General features: G+C 42.9%; 1 protein-coding gene across 9 annotated transcripts in view; it reads right to left on the bottom strand.

Moving 5' to 3' along the window:
* Window positions 1–19,671, bottom strand: part of SIK3 (SIK family kinase 3) — a gene marked incomplete at its 5' end in the record, with an annotated part of 246,167 nt that extends 226,496 nt beyond the window's left edge. For all 9 annotated transcript variants that reach the window (XM_080817464.1, XM_080817469.1, XM_080817468.1 and 6 more), the window contains one exon: window positions 19,399–19,671. In XM_080817464.1, coding sequence (XP_080673590.1) covers window positions 19,399–19,671 — 273 coding nt within the window. The remainder of the gene's footprint in view (window positions 1–19,398) is intronic.
* Between the last annotated feature and the right edge of the window lie 1,079 nt (window positions 19,672–20,750).

Genomic DNA, 20,750 nt, shown 5'->3' with positions numbered 1-20,750 from the left:
TAACAAGCTGTTCATTGGTGTGCTCGAACAGTTAACTACTAGCATTGAGAAAAGTCAAGAACACAACTAAAAGAAAAGTAAGCCCATTTTCCATCAACAGAGACTTGCTCAAGGAAGAATCGCGTAAGTCCGCTAGTCCTGCCACACAAAAACCCTTCATTCTGGGTTTATTTTCGGTGGCATTTAATTCCAGGGTGGAGACTAAGGGTCCCAAACAGACCTACTTGAGTATTTTTTTACTTTAATACTTCTAGAATCCATGGTTAGGCTTATTAAGGAAAAGTCTGAAAGAGCTTAACAAAACCGCTGTTTTTTTTTTTTTTTCCAAAGAAAATGGGGATCCGTCTGAAAATAAACTTGTAAATCAGCAGTTACTTAGAATTAGGAGTCTTATTGAAGCACTCTGGAATAATGTTCCAATAGAAAAGAAAGCAAGGATCCTTTCACAATTGGTACACTCTGTTCCATTTGCTCTGTTCCCCAGATATTAAACTTCTCTAACACTCCTAAGACCCTAATGTTGGTTCCTGCATAAGGACGACTGGACAGAAAATTCCAAGAAATACTCTATTTCAGACTATAAAAATTTCCAATGTTTTACAGAGCAGAGGGTACACTAAAGAAACAAAGTCATTAGTTAGCAATGTTACCTGACCTTCACTCAAGTCATAGCCAATGAATCAATCTGATACTACAGGCCTTAGGAAAGAAATGTGTCACGCGTGAGGTGAAAAACCGACGTTGCCGAAGTCAATTCTGTATACCACTTTTTAAAAAAGATTTTGTATTTATTCATTAAAGAGAAAGAGAGGGAGAGAGAACACGGAGGCGTGACCAGAGGGAGGAGAAGCAGACTCCCTGCTGAGCAGGGAGCTCAGACACAGGACTTGATCCCAGGACCCTAAGATCATGACCTGAGCTGAAGTCAGACGCTTAACAGACTGAGCCATACAGGTGCCCCTGTTTACCGATGTTAAGTAGTAACTTTTCTACTATCTGCTTTGCAGTCTCTGGGTGCCAACACAATTTCTTGATGCCTTTTCTGCCACCTACCCTCCCTGTGTATTCTGCATTAAAAGACCGTGAGAAAAATGTTTTTCTAGAGATGCCCAAGATTACAAAATGAGAGTTTCTAAAAAGACACTTAGGGGGGCGCCTGGGTAGCTCAGTCGGTTAAGTGTCTGTCTTCGGCTTACGTCGTGATCCTGGAGTCCTGGGATCAAGCCCCGCATCAGGCTCCCTGCTCAGCAGAAAGCCTGTTTCTCCCTCTACCCCTCACCCTGCTCATGCTCTCTCTCTCAGTTTCTCTCAAATAAATAAATAAAATCTTAAAAAAAAAAAAAAAGACACTTAGGATATCAAGCCAGAACTAAGGATGTCATATCCTAGAAAAACTCCAGCAAGTAACACCCCCAAATCATTTCCACTTTGCAAGCTGACTCTCAGAATAGATTAAATGTTTAATCAGTAAGTTCAATGAATGTTTTCTAAGGGGTAACAAGAAGTTTTACTAAAGGAGATCACAGTGCTTCCCATTCAAGACTGTCTGAGGCTGGCCTTCCAAACATGTTTTAAGTAGGAGAAAACTGTAATAATTAAAGCTACACAACATCAAACCAAGTAAAGATAGGATAATCAATGGCTTAAAAGAGCTTGGAAATGTACCCAAGCACCTGGAGATCTTGTAATAAAGTTGCATTTTAAAATTAAGAAATAATTATTCAAGATACTGTGTTGACATAAGCTAGACATCTGGAGAAAAAGATTCAGTCATTCAGCAGATGGAGGCCGTAACATGAGGCAGGTACTGTGCTCAACACTGAAAATAAGAACAAGGGGGAAAAATTACATAATCCATTGCCCTCATGGAGCTTACAGTCCAGTGAGAGAAGAAAACTATTAATAACCACAAAAATAAATATAAAGTTACAACTCCAGCAAATTCCACAACTGATCCCTTCCCATTCCCTTTAAACCAAAATGCATTCCACATGAAGCAAAGATCTAATTTTAAAAACAAAACCATAAAAGTACTTGACAAAAACATGGGTAAATATTTTTATAAGATTAGAATGAGGACAAAAATCACATGAGAAGCCATAAGGTAAAAAACAGAAAACCTGACTACATAAAAATGTTTATATATTTTTTTAAATACACATACACATAAAGTCACAAGACAAACATAGAAATTCATCTGTAATATTTTCAGAGGTAACTAATTTCCCTAATGTTCAAAAAGCTATTGCATAATTTTAAAAGGTAAAAAAAAAAAAAAAAAACCACCCAACAGAAAAGTAGACAAAGGACACAGACAGTTCCAAGAAGAAATACAAATAGCCAATCAGCAAACTAAATGACAATTCACTATTAAATAACTATAAATTAAAATGAGGTTTTTTACCTGTCAGATTGACTTGCTAAAAAGATGGCTGGTTTCCAGTGCTAAAAAAAAAAACAGAGAGAGCACTGTGGTACACTCTTAGAATTGAGTGAATTAGCTTGGCCTTTCTTGGAGGGCAATTTGGCAACATTTATAAAACTTGAAGCATTCACACTCCTATGCAAGCATTTCTCTCCTAGTGGATTATTCTATTAAATTACTGAGAAAATGAAGCACCTAGTTTCAAAAGAAGATCCTAACATTGTAAATGTCCTAACAGAAAAGAATACATAACTTTTGGGACATTTACTCCAAGCAGGACCTAATAAAACTCTTACATTTGATTTTTTTTTTTATTTTAAAAATTAAGTCTGACTGAGTCTTTTGAATAGTAAATAATGCAACCACAAATAAATGAAATAGAAGAGAAACACTAGCACAAGTGTGCAAAATAAATGTGCAGAAACATTAATAGATGCAATGTGTGATAAAAATCAATAAATAAAAGCTGAGAACAACCCCAAAACCTATCAATAGGCTAAAACTGAAATAAACTATAGCATTCCCCTTAAATGGAATACCCTTCAGCCATTAAAAAGATTGAGATGAGGGCAAAATGTACGGACATGGAAGACTATCAGAGATACACTATTTAAGTTAAAAAAACAAGTAGCAAACTGGATGTATGGTATGATCTCTTTTTAATGAAAAATATAAAATGTTAACACATGAATAGGAATATCTGGCTATAAAATGTTAACTGTGTTTTCTCTGGAGAGAGGAACACAGCCATTTCCTATGTTATATATTTGTAAAGCTTGATTACTTTGTAAGACACATGTATCAGAGAGATACATACATAGATGTTTTTAAAGAGACTTTGAGGCTACAAAATGCCCTGGAAAAGGAAGAACTATTTGAAAGTGGGAGAAAGGGAAACAATGAGTAAAAAGAGAAGAAAATATTCACAACCAGAGCACATTATTTCAGAGTTAGAATAACCTGACAAATTAAGAAACCAGTGCATCAAAATTAAAAACTGTTATGCTACAAACAAAATCATCAAGAAAGTGAAGAGACAACACACAAAATGCGGGACCATATCTGTAAATCATATATCTGATAAAGAACTTCTATCCAGAATATGTAAAGAATTCTTACAACTCAACAATAAAAAGACAAATAGCCCAACTAAGATACAGGCAAAAATCTAAACAGACACTTCGAAGATCTACAAATCGGCAATGAGCACAGGAAAAAATGTCAACACCATTAGTCATTAGGGAAATGCAAATCAAAACCACAATGAAATACCACTTCACATCCACTAGGATTACTAGATCAAAACAAAAGAACACAAGTTTTGGCAAGGACGTAGAAAAACTGCCACCCTCATACATTCATTACTGGGGGGAATGGAAAATGGTACAGCCATTTTGGGAAGCAGTTTGGCAAATCCTCAAAAAGTCAGACATGGAGCTATATGACCCAACCATTTTCCCTCTTTGGTATATTCATGCAAGAGAAGTGAAAAAATATGTCCACACAGAAACCCGTATGTGCATGTTCATAACAGCATTATTCATAATAGGCAATGGGCGGAAAAAAACACAATTTGTCCACTAATTCACCAATGGATCAACAAAATGCAGCCTGGCTAGACAGTGGAATATTATTTGGCCATCAAAAGTAATGAAGTTCTGGGGCGCCTGGGTGGCTCAGTGGGTTAAGCCTCTGCCTTCGGCTCAGGTCATGATCCCAGCATCCTGGGATTGCGCCCCACGTTGGGCTCTCTGCTCAGCCGGAAGCCTGCTTCCTCCTCTCTCTCTGCCTGCCTCTCTGCCTACTTGTGACCTCTGTCTGTCAAATAAATAAATAGAAAATTTAAAAAAAAAAAGTAATGAAGTTCTGACATATGCTACCACATGGATGAACCTTGAAGACACTACGCTAAGGGAAAGAAGCCAGACACAAAAAGCCATACTTTGTATGATTCTATTTATATGAAACGTCCAGAATGGACAAACCTATAGAAACTGATTAGTGGTTGCTTAAGGTTGGAGGAAGAAGGCTGAGGAAATGGGTAATGACTGTGAACAGTTATCTGCCATTTCTTCTGAGGGGAGTGGAAATGTTCTAAAATTGATTGTGCCGATGGTCACACAACTCTGTGAATCTACTAAAAACAACAAGCTGAGGGAACTGTGTAATATGTGAGTTACATCTTAATAAAGCTCTTAAAATATATATACGTAAGCAAAAAAGAAACTGGAAGCTCCATGAGGTTAAAGAAAACTGTTAGCTATCAGAAATTAAACCTGCAAACACAGCGCCTTGACTCCCACACCAGTGCTCAACTCATTGCTACGGACTGCCTCGGGCAATCTGGATGGGCGCTCATAAGGTTCCAGAGAGAAGGAAAAGCAGAAAACACTGGTACCAGCCCAAGAAAAAGAGAAATTTAGGTAGTAACACAACTGAAATGTAGTTTTAAAATTTCATAGGAGCCCCAAATGGAGTCTTGACCCCCCCCCAAAAATCTAACCACGACTGCTGTAAGAGGCTGTGACTCAGTAGAACAGTACCCCTTTTACTAAGAGCTCAATGAGAGCAGGGGACTGGATGCAGCTGCTGACTGAAAAAGGAAGAAGGAAAGTGAGATCAGAAGGGGCAGTGGGCTGCAATCACTGGCCACTCCTGTGCCCATGACAGAGAGGCCAAGGAGCAACAGGCTTCAAACAAGTTATTTATTCGTAAGGGGTGCAAAATCCTTTACAGAGGTCCGAAAGTATCACCCCCAAATTCAATTATGTCCCAAGACGACTGTACACATGTAAGATCGTCATAGGTACACGATATGAACGTGGTACCTCTGCAGCTGACTAAGACACAGAGATCATTGCTGGGACACAACTGTCCTGTTTGACTAGAATAACAGTATCACTGTTGTATCACTCACTGTTGACGGAGACAGGGAAAGTAAGCCAAGAACACGCGATCACTAAAAACATTATTTTGAGGGTTTGAAAAAACGAGCTACCAAAAAAATAAAAAATTTTTTAAAACCCTCATCTATTGTCCGGACACTGCTTTATGCAACACAATAATGAACATTTGGACAGAAGGAAAGGACAACAGGAGGCAGGAAGCGAAAGAAAGAAGTAAGAACTCTTGCAGGTGCCCAACTAATCCAAATAAGAAACACACAGCTCTGCTCCTGTCTTCCACAATGAAAACAATTCTGTTTCTTGTGGCATATGAACCAAGATTTTTTTTTGCCAGGAACAGAAAACAACTTACTACATGAAAATGTCAACTTGTTCCATGGAACACTACCCTGGCAGTGAATAGATATAAACCTTTTAAACTAGAGAGACTGGCTGTTTCCTCACTAAATTCTTAACATCACTGGCCCATTATCAAATTCAGTTCAGTTCATGCGAACTCTGACAGAAGTGGACAAAAATACCACCCTGAAGGATACCCTAGAAATAAGAGACTCTATAAAATATCTTGTCCCTAAATTCCTAACAACTTTCACTTATTTATAATCTTATGGTCGGGCAGAAGCTCTCTTAACCCACCTCCACCCAACCAACCTGCCTAGATAACCAGTGCTTCCCCTTCACTGTGTGAAACGACTGTGTCCCAGAATGCAACTGGCCCCAGTGTATAGCCACTCTTGCTCCCTGACGTTTCTGCCCCCCACACTGAGATGCATGTTTACCAAGAATGGTTTTTTCCCAAACCTATTTCTACCAGGTGCTCTCGTGATTACTTATGTGAAATCAGGGAGAAAAGAAAGGCCTGTTTCTATGAAAACTAAGTCGAATGCTTAAAGAGACTTGGTAAAGTCAAATTAGATGTAGACGAGACAGATGTAAAAGACTGGGGGGGAGGGAATCATAAAACTCAAGAGGGATTCTGTACTCACACTGCTTCACAAATGCCTTTCCATTCATGCTCTGCTTTTTAAAGAAAGCCAAACAAACTGGAAATCATAGACGATAAACTATGGGTATGTTTAATGCAAACAAGATGAAGGAGCTCCAATCAAGACATCAAGACACAAAGAAAGGCCTTGGCCCTACATCAAAAGATTAGCCTGTGTGTTCTTTAAACAAATTGCAAAGAAAAGAGAAGGAGGAGAAACCTATAGGGTAAAACAAATTAAAAATAACAACAGCAACCAAAAAAAAAACCTTAAGGGCTATCAATCAATTATAATGTACAGACTTTAATTAGATCCTGATTCAAACGTGTAAGTGGTGAAAAAAAAAAAAGAAAAAATACATATATGACATTTTAACACTGATTTAATGACAAGAAGGAATTACTGTTGTTTTAGGTAGGATGATGGTCCTGGTGTCATGTTTTTTGAAAAAGAATCCTCATTTGGAGGGGCACCTGGGTGGCTCAGTGGGTTAAAGCCTCTGCTTTCGGCTCAGGTCATGATCCTGGGGTCCTGGGATCGAGCCCCGCATCGGGTCTCTGCTCTGCAGGGAGCCTGCTTCCTCCATTCTCTCTCTGCCTGCCTCTCTGCCTACTTGTGATCTTTGTCGAATAAATAAATAAAATCTTTAAAAAAAAAAATCCTCATTTGGAGATACATGCCAAAATATTTATAGATAAAATGATAGGATTCTATAAGTTGCTTTGAAATAAACTAGAGAGAAGAATCCGGAAGGGGTACAGATGGAAGACTGGCCATGAGGTGGTAACAGCATGGGCTGGGTGCTGAGTCCATGGGGGTTCATTATACTACTCTCTCAACTTTTGTTTACGTTTGAAATTTCCATAATAAACACGTTTAAAAAGATTAGTGAATGCCTATGTATATTTTAAATTAAAATACTAAAAATATGCATGCATCATTATTTCTGATTTCCCTACTTCATTTGTTTTTTGCCCCAATTAACCAAGCAAGTCATAATCCAAACTTATTGCCTAAGAGGTATTCTACTGCAGATAAAGTAGTATATCGCTGGATGCCCAAAATACAGCAGTAATAACCCAAAAACATTCTAAGAACAATATCCCATATGGCCCAATTAGCCTTTAAACCTCTTAACACATAGAGGACATAAGCAAATCCCAACACAATAAGGCTGCTGCATCACCATATTTATTCACAAAATTATCTCCCTTACAATTTCCCTTTACCATCTTTTTACCTTTAAAAAGAGGGAGTAGTAAATTACAACCTTCGTTAATCTCTGAAATTCTCACTCAGGTTCACCAAAGAATAATTATTTTAAAAGCCAGGGTTCAGGTAAGGGTCTCCAATGCAGGTTCGCATCTGGTTGGGAAAGGTCGGGGCGGGGGTGGGGGGGGCGGGGAGGGGGGGGACGATGATTCACCAGCGACTGAAAGGTAAGAGTCACACTCACTCTGTTCTTCCTCATCCAGGTTGAGCTCAGGGAAGGAATGTACAGGCAGCTGCTCTAAGTCCCTTTTGACCTGTCCTACAGCTGACACCCTAGGCTCAGAGGCACAGCAGGGCCTTGAAAGGCGGAGGGGATACAAGATAAAGGAGCCTAACCCTGGCACAACCTTTCTGGAAAGCAACGTGGCAAGACTGGTATCAAGTGTCTTAAAAACATGTGTACCCTCTGACCCAGTAATTTCACTTCCAACAATCTGTCCTGAGCAAAAAATCAGAAATGCATCAAAGGCTTCACGTGTACAAAAATGGGCATCACAGAGAACTTGAGAGTAAAAAACTGGGAGGAATCTTCAGCTCTGAAAAAAGTTTCAAAAAATGACAGTCATCACACAATGGAAGGCTATACACCCATTAAAATCTATTTTTACAAAGAGTTTCTAATGATGGGAAGATGCTTATAATGATAGAAGAGGAAAGAAATGAAATAGTATAATAATATGATCCCAATAATGTATTTTGTAATATTCATAAGAGTTGCCTCTAGGTGAAAAGATTAGGGTCATGAGGATTAGGTTTTTTCCCCTTTACTTCATTAAAATTTCCTGAGTTTTCCCCAAATTTCTTCCATGAGCAAAAATTACTTTTATAATCAGAAAACAAAAACAAAAACAGGGCAAAGGGGTAGAAGAAAGTCCAGTAATAATCAGCTATCGGGCTGGACTAAGAGTTTATGCTGTCTACCTCTTCTCTTCCTCCTCCATCAGGCTCAAGCTGTAAGCATTCAACTGCTCCTTTAACTTCACCTAGAGTCTACCCTGAAGAGAATAAAATTTATCTTCTTGTCCTCTAGGACCAACAGTTGCTATTTTTTTTCCATACAGATGACACAACAAATACGAGTTGAATTAATCCATTAATGGTAAGGACCATTAAAAGTAACCCTTTAGGGTGGGGCGCCTGGGTGGCTCAGTGGGTTAAAGCCTCTGCCTTCAGCTCGGGTCATGATCCCAGGGTCCTCGGATCGAGCCCCGAATCAGGGTCTCTGCTCAGCAGGGAGCCTGCTTCCCTTCCTCTCTCTCTCTCTCTCTGCCCACCTCTCTGCCTACTTGAGATCTCTGCCTGTCAAATAAATAAATAAAATCTTTAAAAAAAAAAAAAAAAGTAACCCTTTAGGGTGCCTGGGTGGCTTGGTGGGTTAAGCCTATGCCATCAGCTCAGGTCATGATCTCAGGGTCCTGGGATCAAGCCCCACATCGGGCTCTCTGCTCAGCGGGGAGCCTGCTTCCCCCTGTACCCCTCAGCCTGCCTCTCTGCCTACTTGTAATCTCTGTCAAATAAATAAATAAAATCATTTAAAAAAAAAAAAAAGTAACCCTTTAAGTTAAGGGCCAGTGACCCAAAGTCATTTTGTTTTTAAATCAGATCACTTTGTATAAAGAAAAGAACTAGAGGTAACTCAACATGGAGTTTAAAGTTATTTCAGGAAGTGCTAGCAGCCCAAGACAGACTGGTGGTGAGTCTGCAAAGGAAGAGAAGCTCCAGGGCAGAAGAGGCAAAGCCTGGGGTTGGCTGACCACGCTGAATACAGCACTGGGGGCTTCTCAAGGAAACAACCTACCCACAAGGAAATAACCTCCGGGGAGCCTGGATACCCAAGAACCTTCCCTTTAAAGTAAGGGACTAGGGGTGCCTGGGTGGCTCAGCGGGTTAAAGCCTCTGCCTTTGGCTCAGGTCATGATCCCAGGGTCCTGGGATCGAGCCCCACATCCAGCTCTCTGCTCGGCAGGGAGCCTGCTTCCCTTCCTCTCTCTCTGCCTGCCTCTCTACCTACTTGTGGTCTCTGTCTGTCAAAAGAATAAACAAAATCTTTTAAAAAAATAAAAAATAAAGGGACTAGAATTTCAATGGTGGGATTAACTCTAGATGGAGAGAACTTCCTAGTAATGAAAGTTTGAGATATGCCAGAAATAAACTACTTGCCCAGAAAGCTTGTGGAATCTCCTTACCCAGAGATTTGTTGAGGAAAACAAAAACAAAAACAAAAACAGAAAATTACTTTTCTTTAATGTCTTAACTGGAGATAGAAAATTTCAATCATAAAATTCTAAGATATATTAAGGGTATAAAAAGAAACTTAGCTCCCTTTTTTTAAAATCCTGATATCCATTCACTAAATGAGTATTTACAGACATTGTAGCAGGCACTGAGACTACAGCAGCAGACAACAGATTAAAATCCCTGCCTTCATGGAGCTTCCATTAAATTATCACGCTGTGCCTCCTAAGGAGCATTAAAAGCTACATTATTTTCTGCCTTTTTTTTAACTTTATTTCTAGAAACTTCAAGCATGTCCCAAGCACCCTCTAGCATTTAGACTGATCCAGACGAGAGCTTAATAAATATTTCTGAAACAAGACTAAAAAAAAACTGTGTGGCTGAGTACCGGGGTAGCAGGCAGACTTTACTTCATTATATACAAATTTGTACTTCTTGAATTTTGTGCCAGATAGCATCCATTCCTGGCTTTTGATAAATAATTTTCAAAAGTTTACTGGATGGATGGATAGGTGGATGGATGGATGGATGGATGGAATGAAAAATTTCTTCCGCAAAAAATCTCAGTCTTAAAGAAATGTGATCAGCTAACCTGAATCTTGACATTCAGTTCTTCAGAAGGGAGCAAAGGGAAGGAAAGCACACTGCTGGTAAGCATGTGCGTACTAGAGCTGAAACTAGACAGAAATTTGAAAATTCTCAGAACTTCCTAATCAAAACCTAAATATAGTCTAAGACAACTAGCCAAAAGTATCCAACTGAGTGAGCGCAGCCCACACAGACGAGCTTGAACAGGCCCAGGGTGTATCACTCCTTCCTTTTCAGTTTCTAGGAAATGAGGCTGAGTATTCATAATCTGATTCCTACCTTTCTCACTAAACTCTGACATGACATAAGTAGCAGCCAGAGACTTCTTGTCTTCAGTGGATCGCACACGTCCTAAATAAATATATTCCTAAACAGAACTTCACCATGGCTCATCCAACAGGTAAGTAGCTGAAGGAATTTTATTCTGAACAGATCCAAAACAAGCCTTTTCAAGCTAATTCATCCAAGGCTGTTGAGGCTTCTCAAAGACATTGCCTAGGCCACTTATTTAACAATTATTTATTACATTAGGACAAATATCCCTAAGAATGTACATCATTTTCATTCTCTGAATGTTATCAATCATCTACGAGACAGTGTAACTATACTATTAGGCCAAAAGGGACCAACCTACTCACTGTTTGAAGGAGGCAGGGACTCACCTGATGAGTGAGGTCCTTCACTTACTTAGGGAACAGGCATAGTAGCTCTTAGTAATCCCTACACCCAACATGGGGCTTGAACTCACAACCCCAAGATCAAGAGTTGCATGTTCTGCCAACTGAGCCAGCCAGGCACCCCTGGGTCTAACTCTTAAGCCAGAAAGTAGAACCACGTAAGAGGAGCCCTAGATAACTGGTTCTCTTGGCCCTCACCTGTGTCAGAGGGTATGTATCTTCTTGAGCAGTTTTCTTAATGAATTAAAAGATGGCACCATGCCCTAGAAATTGTTAGGGATCCGGTAAGGAGTCCATCTCAGAAAGGTCCTTCAAAGACAGGCGAGACCAGACCAGCCCAACAGAGCAAAAGTATAATTACTCATATTCCCTGGGAGTAAGCTAGATATAGTGGTGAAAGAAAACTATATAAGGCAGACTGTGTTTATGGTCATTGCCTTTTCTGTGTTCATTGCTTTCCTTTTTTTACTTCCTTAGTATTTTGAAACACTTTTTTTCTTACAGACTTATTTATTTTTGAGAGAGAGAGAGAGAGAGCGAGCGTCAGCGAAGGGCAAAGGGAAAGGGAGAAAGAATCTCAAGCAGACCCCTCACTGAGCATGGAGTGGGACACGGGGCTCGATCTCCCAACCATGAGATCACAACTGGAGCCAAAACCAAGAGTCAGGTGCTTAACTGACTGTGCCACCCTGCCACCCCGTGAAAGGCTTTTTTGATGCCTCAGTCAGGTCAAGGTGGCAAGAAGGGATGTTTGAGCAGGATTTAAAGGCCAAGCAAAGGACCCATGGAGGACTGCTTAGAAGTGACAGAAGTGACAGAGTGAAATAATGCCAAAAGGACAGGTGAAATACACTGTTGGTACATTGACTCTTCCTCTCTACTTGGAAATTTTTCCTCTTATCCTGGCATCTGACTTTTGGAATTCGTTTTACTAGAAATGCTAAATCTCTTAAAGTTCAATTAGTAGGTACATCTTGTTTCTTTAATAAAAGATCATGATGGCAAGTACAATGTTTTCTCTGACTGGAGGAGTCAAAGTAGAGTTAACTAGGAATAGGGATCCCTGGATTCTAATTCCAACTCCGCCATTAACTAACTGTAGGATTCTAGGCAAACTGCTAAAGGGGGGGGGGGGTGGTATCTGCTGGGGAAGGGGAGTTGATACCAAAGAGACAAAAATCTAATGGATAATTGGTCCAAACTACTTTAATAAGCCCCTAAAAGCCTAAGATTGTAAATTCCATGAAATCCATCTTTCTAGACTCTGGAAAAGACAGAGGTAGAATAGAACATGTCTAAGATCTTTTTTGTGCCCCTCCAAATCAGCAAATATTATTGGCTGATCATGTTTAATTTATGTGGAAAATGTATGTCATTCTCTTACAGATGTGAAAGAATGTAAGTTGTTAAAATTGAACACCTCCTCTATCTGAAGAAAGGCATTAGAAAAAGCATTTTTACCCTTAACCATAAAATAACCAGCATGAATTTTCAAAAACATAAACCAGATGATACCAGAGCTCTGCTGTGATATCCTCTGATGCCAATCCCATTTCATACTCAATTCCATCAAATGGCCTATGAGACCTATATGATCTGGCCCCTAACTTTCTAACCTTACCTCTTACCATCCTTTCCTTGTTCACCAAGCTCTAGGCACCATGACCTTGGGTCTAATCTTTGGATAAACCAAGTTCATTTCTATCCCAAAACCATTGTACTTGCCACTCCTTCTGCATTGAAAATTCTATCTTCCAAGTCTTCCCAGGCTGGCTTTTTCTTATCATTCAGGTGTCAGCTCAAATATCGTCACCTTACAGGGCACCACCTCTTGATTTTGGCTCAGGTCATGATCTCAATGTTGTGAGACCAAGCCCTGCATCAGGCTCTATGCTGACATGGCTGGCTTAAGATTCTCTCTCTCCCTCTGCCCTGCCCCCTCTAAAAAAAATAATGAAATAAAATAGCCACATCTATAAAATATCTATATACATATATCTCATCAAGATATTCCCTGACAGGAACCCTCCTACACTGCTGGTGGGAATGCAAGCTGGTGCAACCACTCTGGAAAACAGTGTGGCGGTTCCTCAAAAAACTGAAAATAGAGCTACCCTATGACCCAGCAATTGCACTACTGGGTATATATCCTAAAGATACAAACGTGGTGCTCCGAAGGGGCACGTGCACCCGAATGTTTATAGCAGCAATGTCCACAATAGCCAAACTGTGGAAAGAGCCTAGATGTCCATCAACAGATGAATGGATAAAGAAGATGTGGTGTATATACACAATGGAATACTATGCAGCCATCAAAAGACATGAAATCTTGCCATTTGCGATGACGTGGATGGAACTAGAGGGTATCATGCTTAGTGAAATAAGTCAATCGGAGAAAGACAACTATCATATGATCTCTTTGATATGAGGAAGTGGAGATGCAAGGCAGGGGGGGTTGGGGGGAGGTAGGAAAAGAAAAAATGAAAAGATGGGATTGGGAGGGAGACAAACCATAAAAGACTCAATCTCAAGAAACAGACTGAGGGTTGCGGGGGGGAGGGGGGACGGGAGAGGGTGGTGGGGAAATGGACATTGGGGAGGGTATGGGCTATGATGAGTGCTGTGAAATGTGTAAACCTGACGATTCACAGACCTGTACCCCTGGGGATAAAAATACATTATATGTTTATTAAAATAAAAAAATTTAAAAAAAAATTAAAAAAGAAAGATATTCCCTGACAACTCTATGTGAAGCAGCACCCTTCCCCAGCACTCTCTGGCCCATTTATTTTCTTCATGGTATCTACCACTGTATGAAGTTATATGTTTATATCTTTCTTGTCTGTCTCTTTGCATTCGAAAGTAAACTCCAAGAAGTCAAGAGCTTTTTGTCTCTCTTGTTATTGGTAAATTCAAGAGCCCAAGATAGAACCTGACCCAAAATCTGGATTCAGTAAACACATGCTGAAGGAACAGATGGGTAAGGCAGAGGTTCTATCCCTGTACAAAAGTATTTCTGATGCCTTTTAGAATTATAGAGGTTCTGGTGAGTAGAGAGCACTTCTTTTTCTCTTCAAAGCATCCATTTTGTTCTCTTTTATGCCGTGAACTAGAAAACATTCGCCAGATTGATGCTTGGAAAATGAAAACAGCACTTCTGGCACAGAAATAACTAGTCTGGGCACCTCTGGCTTGAGCCAGATCTATGACTTTCTAGGGAGCTGGCACCAAAGTCAGAATGTTAAAATAAACAGCTTTGATGTTGAAAGTGGAATACTGGTATTTTGACTCTGGAGAAACCAGTCCAAATCAATCTTAGCTCTTCACAAAATCTCAACAAAGTTAGTAACCCCATCACAACTGTATCAAAATGAAGTCAGCAGTCTTTCAAGAGTCATTTTAGATTATCTAAAGATGGAACTATCTTCCTCAAATGTATCTAGTGTAATCTTCCTTTCATTTTCTTCTTGATACAATTCTCTTCTCTATTTACAATGAATCTTGCTTTCGGCCTTCTCATGAGCATAAGCATCATCTACTCTGCTCCATTAAACTCTTACTTAGAAGTGAAAATACTGCCCCTTGCCCGCTCGGAGTCTTTCTCTTCATGGAAATGAGTTTGCACTAAACCACGCAACACACCCATATGTCATGGCTGGTCCACATTTGGAATGGGGTCACAGGGCAAAATGTTTTCTGTATATAATATCTAAAGTTAAGAATCCTGACCTTGGCCTTCAAACTAGCACACTGTGCACCCAAATGCAAATGTATTCTTAAGTTTGTAGGAATATTTCTTCATATTCTCCACCAGATTTAAGTGAATCTCTGGGGATGGGGGGGGGAGTGCATGCAAATCAACTATGTTCCATCACCAATGTAACAAAGAGTAGTTACACAAACACACAAAAAATGCGGGATGGCCCAAAGCAAAAGCCAGTGCTAGTCACAGTTTTCATTAGACAAGTCTTATAATTGCTTTAAAAAAGAAAAAAAAAAGTTTAGGAGCACCTGGCTGGCTCAGTCAGCAGAGCGTGCAACTCTTGATCTAGAGGCTGTGAGTTCAAACTCATGTTGAGCATAGAGCTTACTTTAAAAAAATGTTGAACTAATGGAAAATTATGTTTTAAAATGCCAGTTTCATGAAATTACTCCATAGTCCACGGGAGTTCAACCGAAATATCTCAAAGTGGCATCTGAAATAACAGCTAACTCATTTCTTTACACTGAAAGCATATCATGAAGATGACATCCAACTGCACAGAAGAAATGGCATATGCATTCACGGACTGTTCCAAGCAGATGAAAAGCAAAAAGAGGGGAGCTCTGTCCTAATCACCTTTCTTACTACAGAAGCTGCTGCTGACATTTACCACATGCCTACTAGGTGCCAGGCACTGGTATAGGACCTTCCCATAGACTATCTTACTTAATCTTCCTGACACCCAAACTTGTGAGGGAAGTACTACTGTCATCTCATTTTACAGATGACCACATCCGAGCACAGAGAAGGTTAATAACTGACCCAAGATCACTCAGCTCCTAGGCAGAAGAGGATTCAAACCCAGGCAGCCTAATTCAAAGCTCAAGCTCTTACCACAAGCCAGTAGCAAGCAAGTGATACATATGTGTTGAATTAACACCTTATAATTATTTGGTCTACAACTTGTACAGTCAGATACACATTTTTAAAAAGCACACAACAAAAATCTACTCTTTGTTCGCATTCACCCAATCAGTAAAGGTATAATTAGGCACAGGCAACAGACTGTAAGCAATCTGAAGGCAGAATACTTGACAGTGCCCCACCAAAAGAACAGAGCCAGAGAATCTCAGATCAAGATTTCTCAAAAAAAAAAAAAAGGAAATCAAAGAAGGTAGGACAAGGTAGGACAAAGACAGCCAGGGTGAGCTGCTGACCAAAGTGTGTCACAGATGACCCTCCTCTCCCGGGACCTGTTCCGCAATGATGCCCCAGGCACCGCAGAGCCGCCAGTATCAAGCCTGAGCCCACGAACGCCGTGCTGCAGAAGTCACCAACAACCTAACGGGAAACTCTCTCCTCTTCTCTACTGATTCTCTTCAGCCCAGGGTCCTACTCCAGGAGGTTTCAGAGTTAACAGAATTTGGGAAAAAGCCAGTTTCACCACTTATTGTAGGACAGAGGGCAGTAGTTTAGTCAATACATGAAGTTTACTTTAGCCTCTTGGTCCTTGGAATGGATGGTGTGTGTAAGAAAAGGTGATCATAAATACTTCCCTGATGTTCAGAAAGCACCGATTACCTACCCTCCTTCGACCAATACAAGTATCTTCTGAATTACCTGAGTCCGATGGTTAGACATGATTTTAAGAAAAGCCCTGACCATTCAGTGCCTTACAGGGGCAAAAGGAGAAAGAAAACAATCACAGACCTCTAAAAGATGAAACGAAAAATTATAGATTCTGGAAAGAGACGGGGGAAAAAAAAATAACTCTCTTTGGTTCCAAGTGACCTGAATGCAGAAGTAAAATAAAGGCTGCAGTGCATGGGGAGAAAAATCTATCTCCGTAAGCAACTGAAACAGCAGCTTCTGCGTCTACTAGTACCTAGCTAGGCACCTTCCTCGCCATTATATAACCACATCGTGGCCTTAATAGGCCATCACACTGTATGTCAACAGCTGTTAGGCACATCTAAGCTGTCAGCATTTAAGAATCCCTTCCAAAGTGGATTCAGATAACCAGGGAGCAGGCCAAAATATGCTCATCGTTCACCCCGAGCACATGACAACTCCTTGGGAATCAAGCTTCACTCATGTCGTCAGAGTAATTTAAGCAGCAAAAGATAGGGTGCTTGTAACTGTAACTAGGAAATTGCACACTGCTACAGAAACACAAATGAGTGCTGCTGTGGTCCTCGCACACATGCAACTCATTGTCCAAGCCATCTCGTTCAGTCTCATTCAGGATTTCAAATATTTCCATACATACGAATTACATAACTGCACACCACAAATGATCAAAGATAAAAACCAACATAAACAGTGACACCCGTTTATAAACAAGCTAATGTTTGAAATGCTGCAGTCCTAAAGGACACCAAGGCCTCAGAGAAAAACCAAGAAACACACACACACACACACACACACACACACACACACACGAAAATTAGAAAGCAAGCAGATCAGCCATAATTAGCCACTGGCTTTGCTGACTATGGAAGATAAAAATGTCTCTTTTATATATAAAGCCAAGAATCAACTGTTTGCAATTACATTTACAAAAACATACGACCCTGTCTGTCACAGAATTTTTTATCAATATTCTGTTGTATCCAAGGGCTGCAAGACACAAAATTATTCAATCGTAGATACCATAAACCAGGAAGCCAATTAAGTTCATGGCGTCCATCCCCCAGAGGTCAGAGCAAAATAATCACAGGAGCTCAATGTGATTACTTAGAAGAGAGGGGGAGGTTAAAAAAAAAAAAAAAAAAAAGGAAATACTGAAACAAGGAACAAAGCTCTCGAACAACGAGGGTTGTTTATAAACATAACTTTAGGTTAGGGAACAGTACACAGAACTGTAAACACCTGGGAGCAGGGGTGGGGTGGGCAGAGAGGCACCAAAGTCTTCACTCAATCTAGTTCCCCTCAGGGTCCGAGGGTGACATCAGAGAACCCTGGACTTTGGTATCTCATTCAGCTCAGACCTGCAGACTTGAGGCCCTCTGATAAAAACTGACAGAAAGGCTGAAGGGGGCCCCCCAGAGGAAGTGAAACTGACCGATCAATTTTCCACAACCACCTAACCTGCCACCCTGGTAAAAAGGGCCCCTTGTAGGCTTTGACAGAAAGGAGGGAAAAGGGAACTCCAGCTTGTGAGTGAGCAGGAGAGAAGGCCCAGACAAGTTACTGGCTTCTGAAAACAAGCAATTGCCATAAAAGCACAAACAAGGTCAGCAATGATAAGGGCTAGGCTGAGGAGGTGAGGAATTGATGTGGCTTTGGTAGGAAGCGGCAGCAGCTATAAGGGTTCTTCATCAGGTTGAAGGAAAACACAAACTGCAGTTTTAGAAACAATGAATGACTACACTGAAAGTATTCATTCAAGTGAGAGATTGAGCAAAGCAAGAAATCTGGAGTAGAAATGGGCTTTGTGGGTCCTCTCAAAACCAAAAGATTCCTCCTGATGACTTTGATTCCAGTACTTTCAATGTAGAAGGCTACCCACATTTCCTCAAAAATTAATTTTATATGTAAAATCATATATGTGTACTTATATGGCTTCCTAATTGACCTTGGTCAATTTCACTATTACAGCTCCACAAATCCCTTGAGAACCGAAGGGCCCAACGAGTGTAATCCTCCAGTGTCTGTGTTCCTCATCCACCTCCTCGGTCACCCAGGCTTTTCCCCCCACCGCTGAGAGCCCACCCTGCGCTCTAGAAAGCCCATGATTCCAGACCCTCCAACAACTAAAAATAACCAGTAACCCAGCTCGCCCAAATCGTTTAACCCCTGACTATCTTAGTGCCACCATGAACCTGGGGCGCCCTGGGCCTCTTCTCCCTAAGCCCCTTACTGCGGAAAAGCAAAGTAATTTTCTTCCTCCTTATTTTCCCATTTTCTTCATCGCCGCCTCCAACAATCTCGTCTGTCCTCGGGCTCCCATTCCTACCATCCATCAGTCTTAGACGATCAAACGCTGATTGGCATCTGTCATAAGGTACCAGGTCCCTCACATCTCCCGGTACCCTGCACCCACCACACACCCCTCGTACATGCCCCAGGCGTCCTTGTTCCCCTCCTAACTCCCCCAGGCTGCCAGTTTACCCTTGTCTTCCCCATCCTGCTGGCCACATTTCCTATGCCCCTGCCCTCATTCCCTTAGGATTTCCTAATTGCTGGTTCCAGAGTCCTCTTGGCTTCCAGTCTCCGGCTCCGTCAGAGTTCCAAACCTCTTCTTCCAGTCACCCCTCCGCTACCCTCCGCAGAGCCCCGGCTGAGCACCCCCTCCCCATCGCCGGCTCCTCGGTCCCCCAGGTCTCCGCGCTCCGGGGGCCCCCCTGACCCCCTCGGCCGCGGAGTTTCCCCTCTCCCAGCTCCCCGGAGTCCCCTGCCTCCGGCTCGCCCCCTCCTCACTCCCCTCCGACAGCCCCCTCCCCGTCCGTGTCCCCGATCCCCAACGCTCTCCACTATCCCGAGCCGCGCTCGCCGCGCCGACCCCTCAGCCTCGCTGTCGCGGGTCCCTCCTGCCTCGCCGCACTCGGACGGACGGTCCCGGGCGGCGCAGCCCCGCAGCCGCCCGCTCCCGCCGCGCCACTACCTTGGCCTTGGTGACGAGGTGCGTGGCCCGCTTGACCACAGCGAAGTTGCCCTTGCCAATGGTGCGGTCGATCTCGTAGTAGCCGATGCGGGCAGGCACCGGCCCGCGGGAGGCCGGGGCTGGGGGACGCGGCGGGCCAGCCGCCGGGGGCACGGCAGCGGGGGCGGCCGGGGGCCCCGGCGCGGGCGGAGGCAGCAGGCGGCCCGCCGGCCCGGCTCCCCCCGCTCCGGCCCCGGCAGCCCCGCCAGCTCCGCTCGCCGCCGCCGCCGCCATCTTGTTGTGCAGTGAAACCTCCCGGGCCGCGGGGAGCCGGCGGGGGGGAGGGGGCAGGGGGGCGGGAAAAAGAGGGGGGGCCTGGCGGACGTCACTCCGGGAGGCGGGGCGCCCGCGCCGCCGGGGCCCGGCGCCTTGGCAACCGCGCGTCACGTGCCGACGCGCGTCACTGCCCGCAGCCATGGCAACCGTGACCTCACCGGCAAGCTCGACCTTCCCGCGTGGGCCCCGCTGCTCTGGCGGTGGCTCCCGGGTGCCCCCCTCTGGGGATGAGACGGTGGACACCGCAAGCCCGCCCGCCAGTCCCCAGCCGCCGCCGCGCTCCCGAGGCGGGCGTGCCGGACGCCAGGCCCCAGGCCGGCCCCCGCATCGCCCCGAGAATGGCTAATGTGACCCCTGCTGTGACCTCCGTCCCAGTTCAGCAGTCACCCGGGCCTCCCTTAAAACAAAATATTTCCTCATCACCAAAAATACCGGCCTTGTCCCACTTTAGCCCTTGAGGCCACAAAGGCAGGAATAGCTACGAGAAACTGTAACCGAGCGGGTAGCGAGGCAGGGGAATTCTTCAGTTAAATTCCTTCTCCTAACACAGCCCAACTCACCGGGTACAACTCATCTGACTGTCACCGAAAACAGGGGGCCTAGGGAAACTGGGATTTGCGTGTTCAAGGGTGGAGAAACCAGCCCAAACATGCATTCCAGTCATTGGGTGGGTGAGGGCCGGAGAGGCTACGTCATTTTCCTCCCACCCCGTCTCGGAACAACTCTATAGCGAGACGACTGTCACAGTGCCCGCGTCCTATTTCTGTCACTTGTATAACCCTGATGAAGCAGTGGTGCGTGTTGTCCAGGGAGCCGCGTCATGGTTAAGGACAAAACCGATCTGTTAGGCAAACTAAATAAATACTAAAATGACAATTCCCTCCTTACAGGGACTCTCTGAAGACATTAAAGGCGGTCAAATTTATAATTCCAACAATTAAATCTCACATTCTTTTTTCTCCCTTCCTCTGCTATCTGGCATTCCACATCCTCCGGGGCCCCACTAGCTCCCGGGTTTCCCTTCTACTGCGTCCCAC

Source organism: Martes martes (assembly GCF_963455335.1).
Source record: "Martes martes genome assembly, chromosome: 10".
Lineage (NCBI taxonomy): Eukaryota > Metazoa > Chordata > Mammalia > Carnivora > Mustelidae > Martes > Martes martes.
The sequence above is the reverse complement of the archived record's forward strand: the minus strand, read 5'-3'. Positions and strand labels throughout refer to the sequence as shown.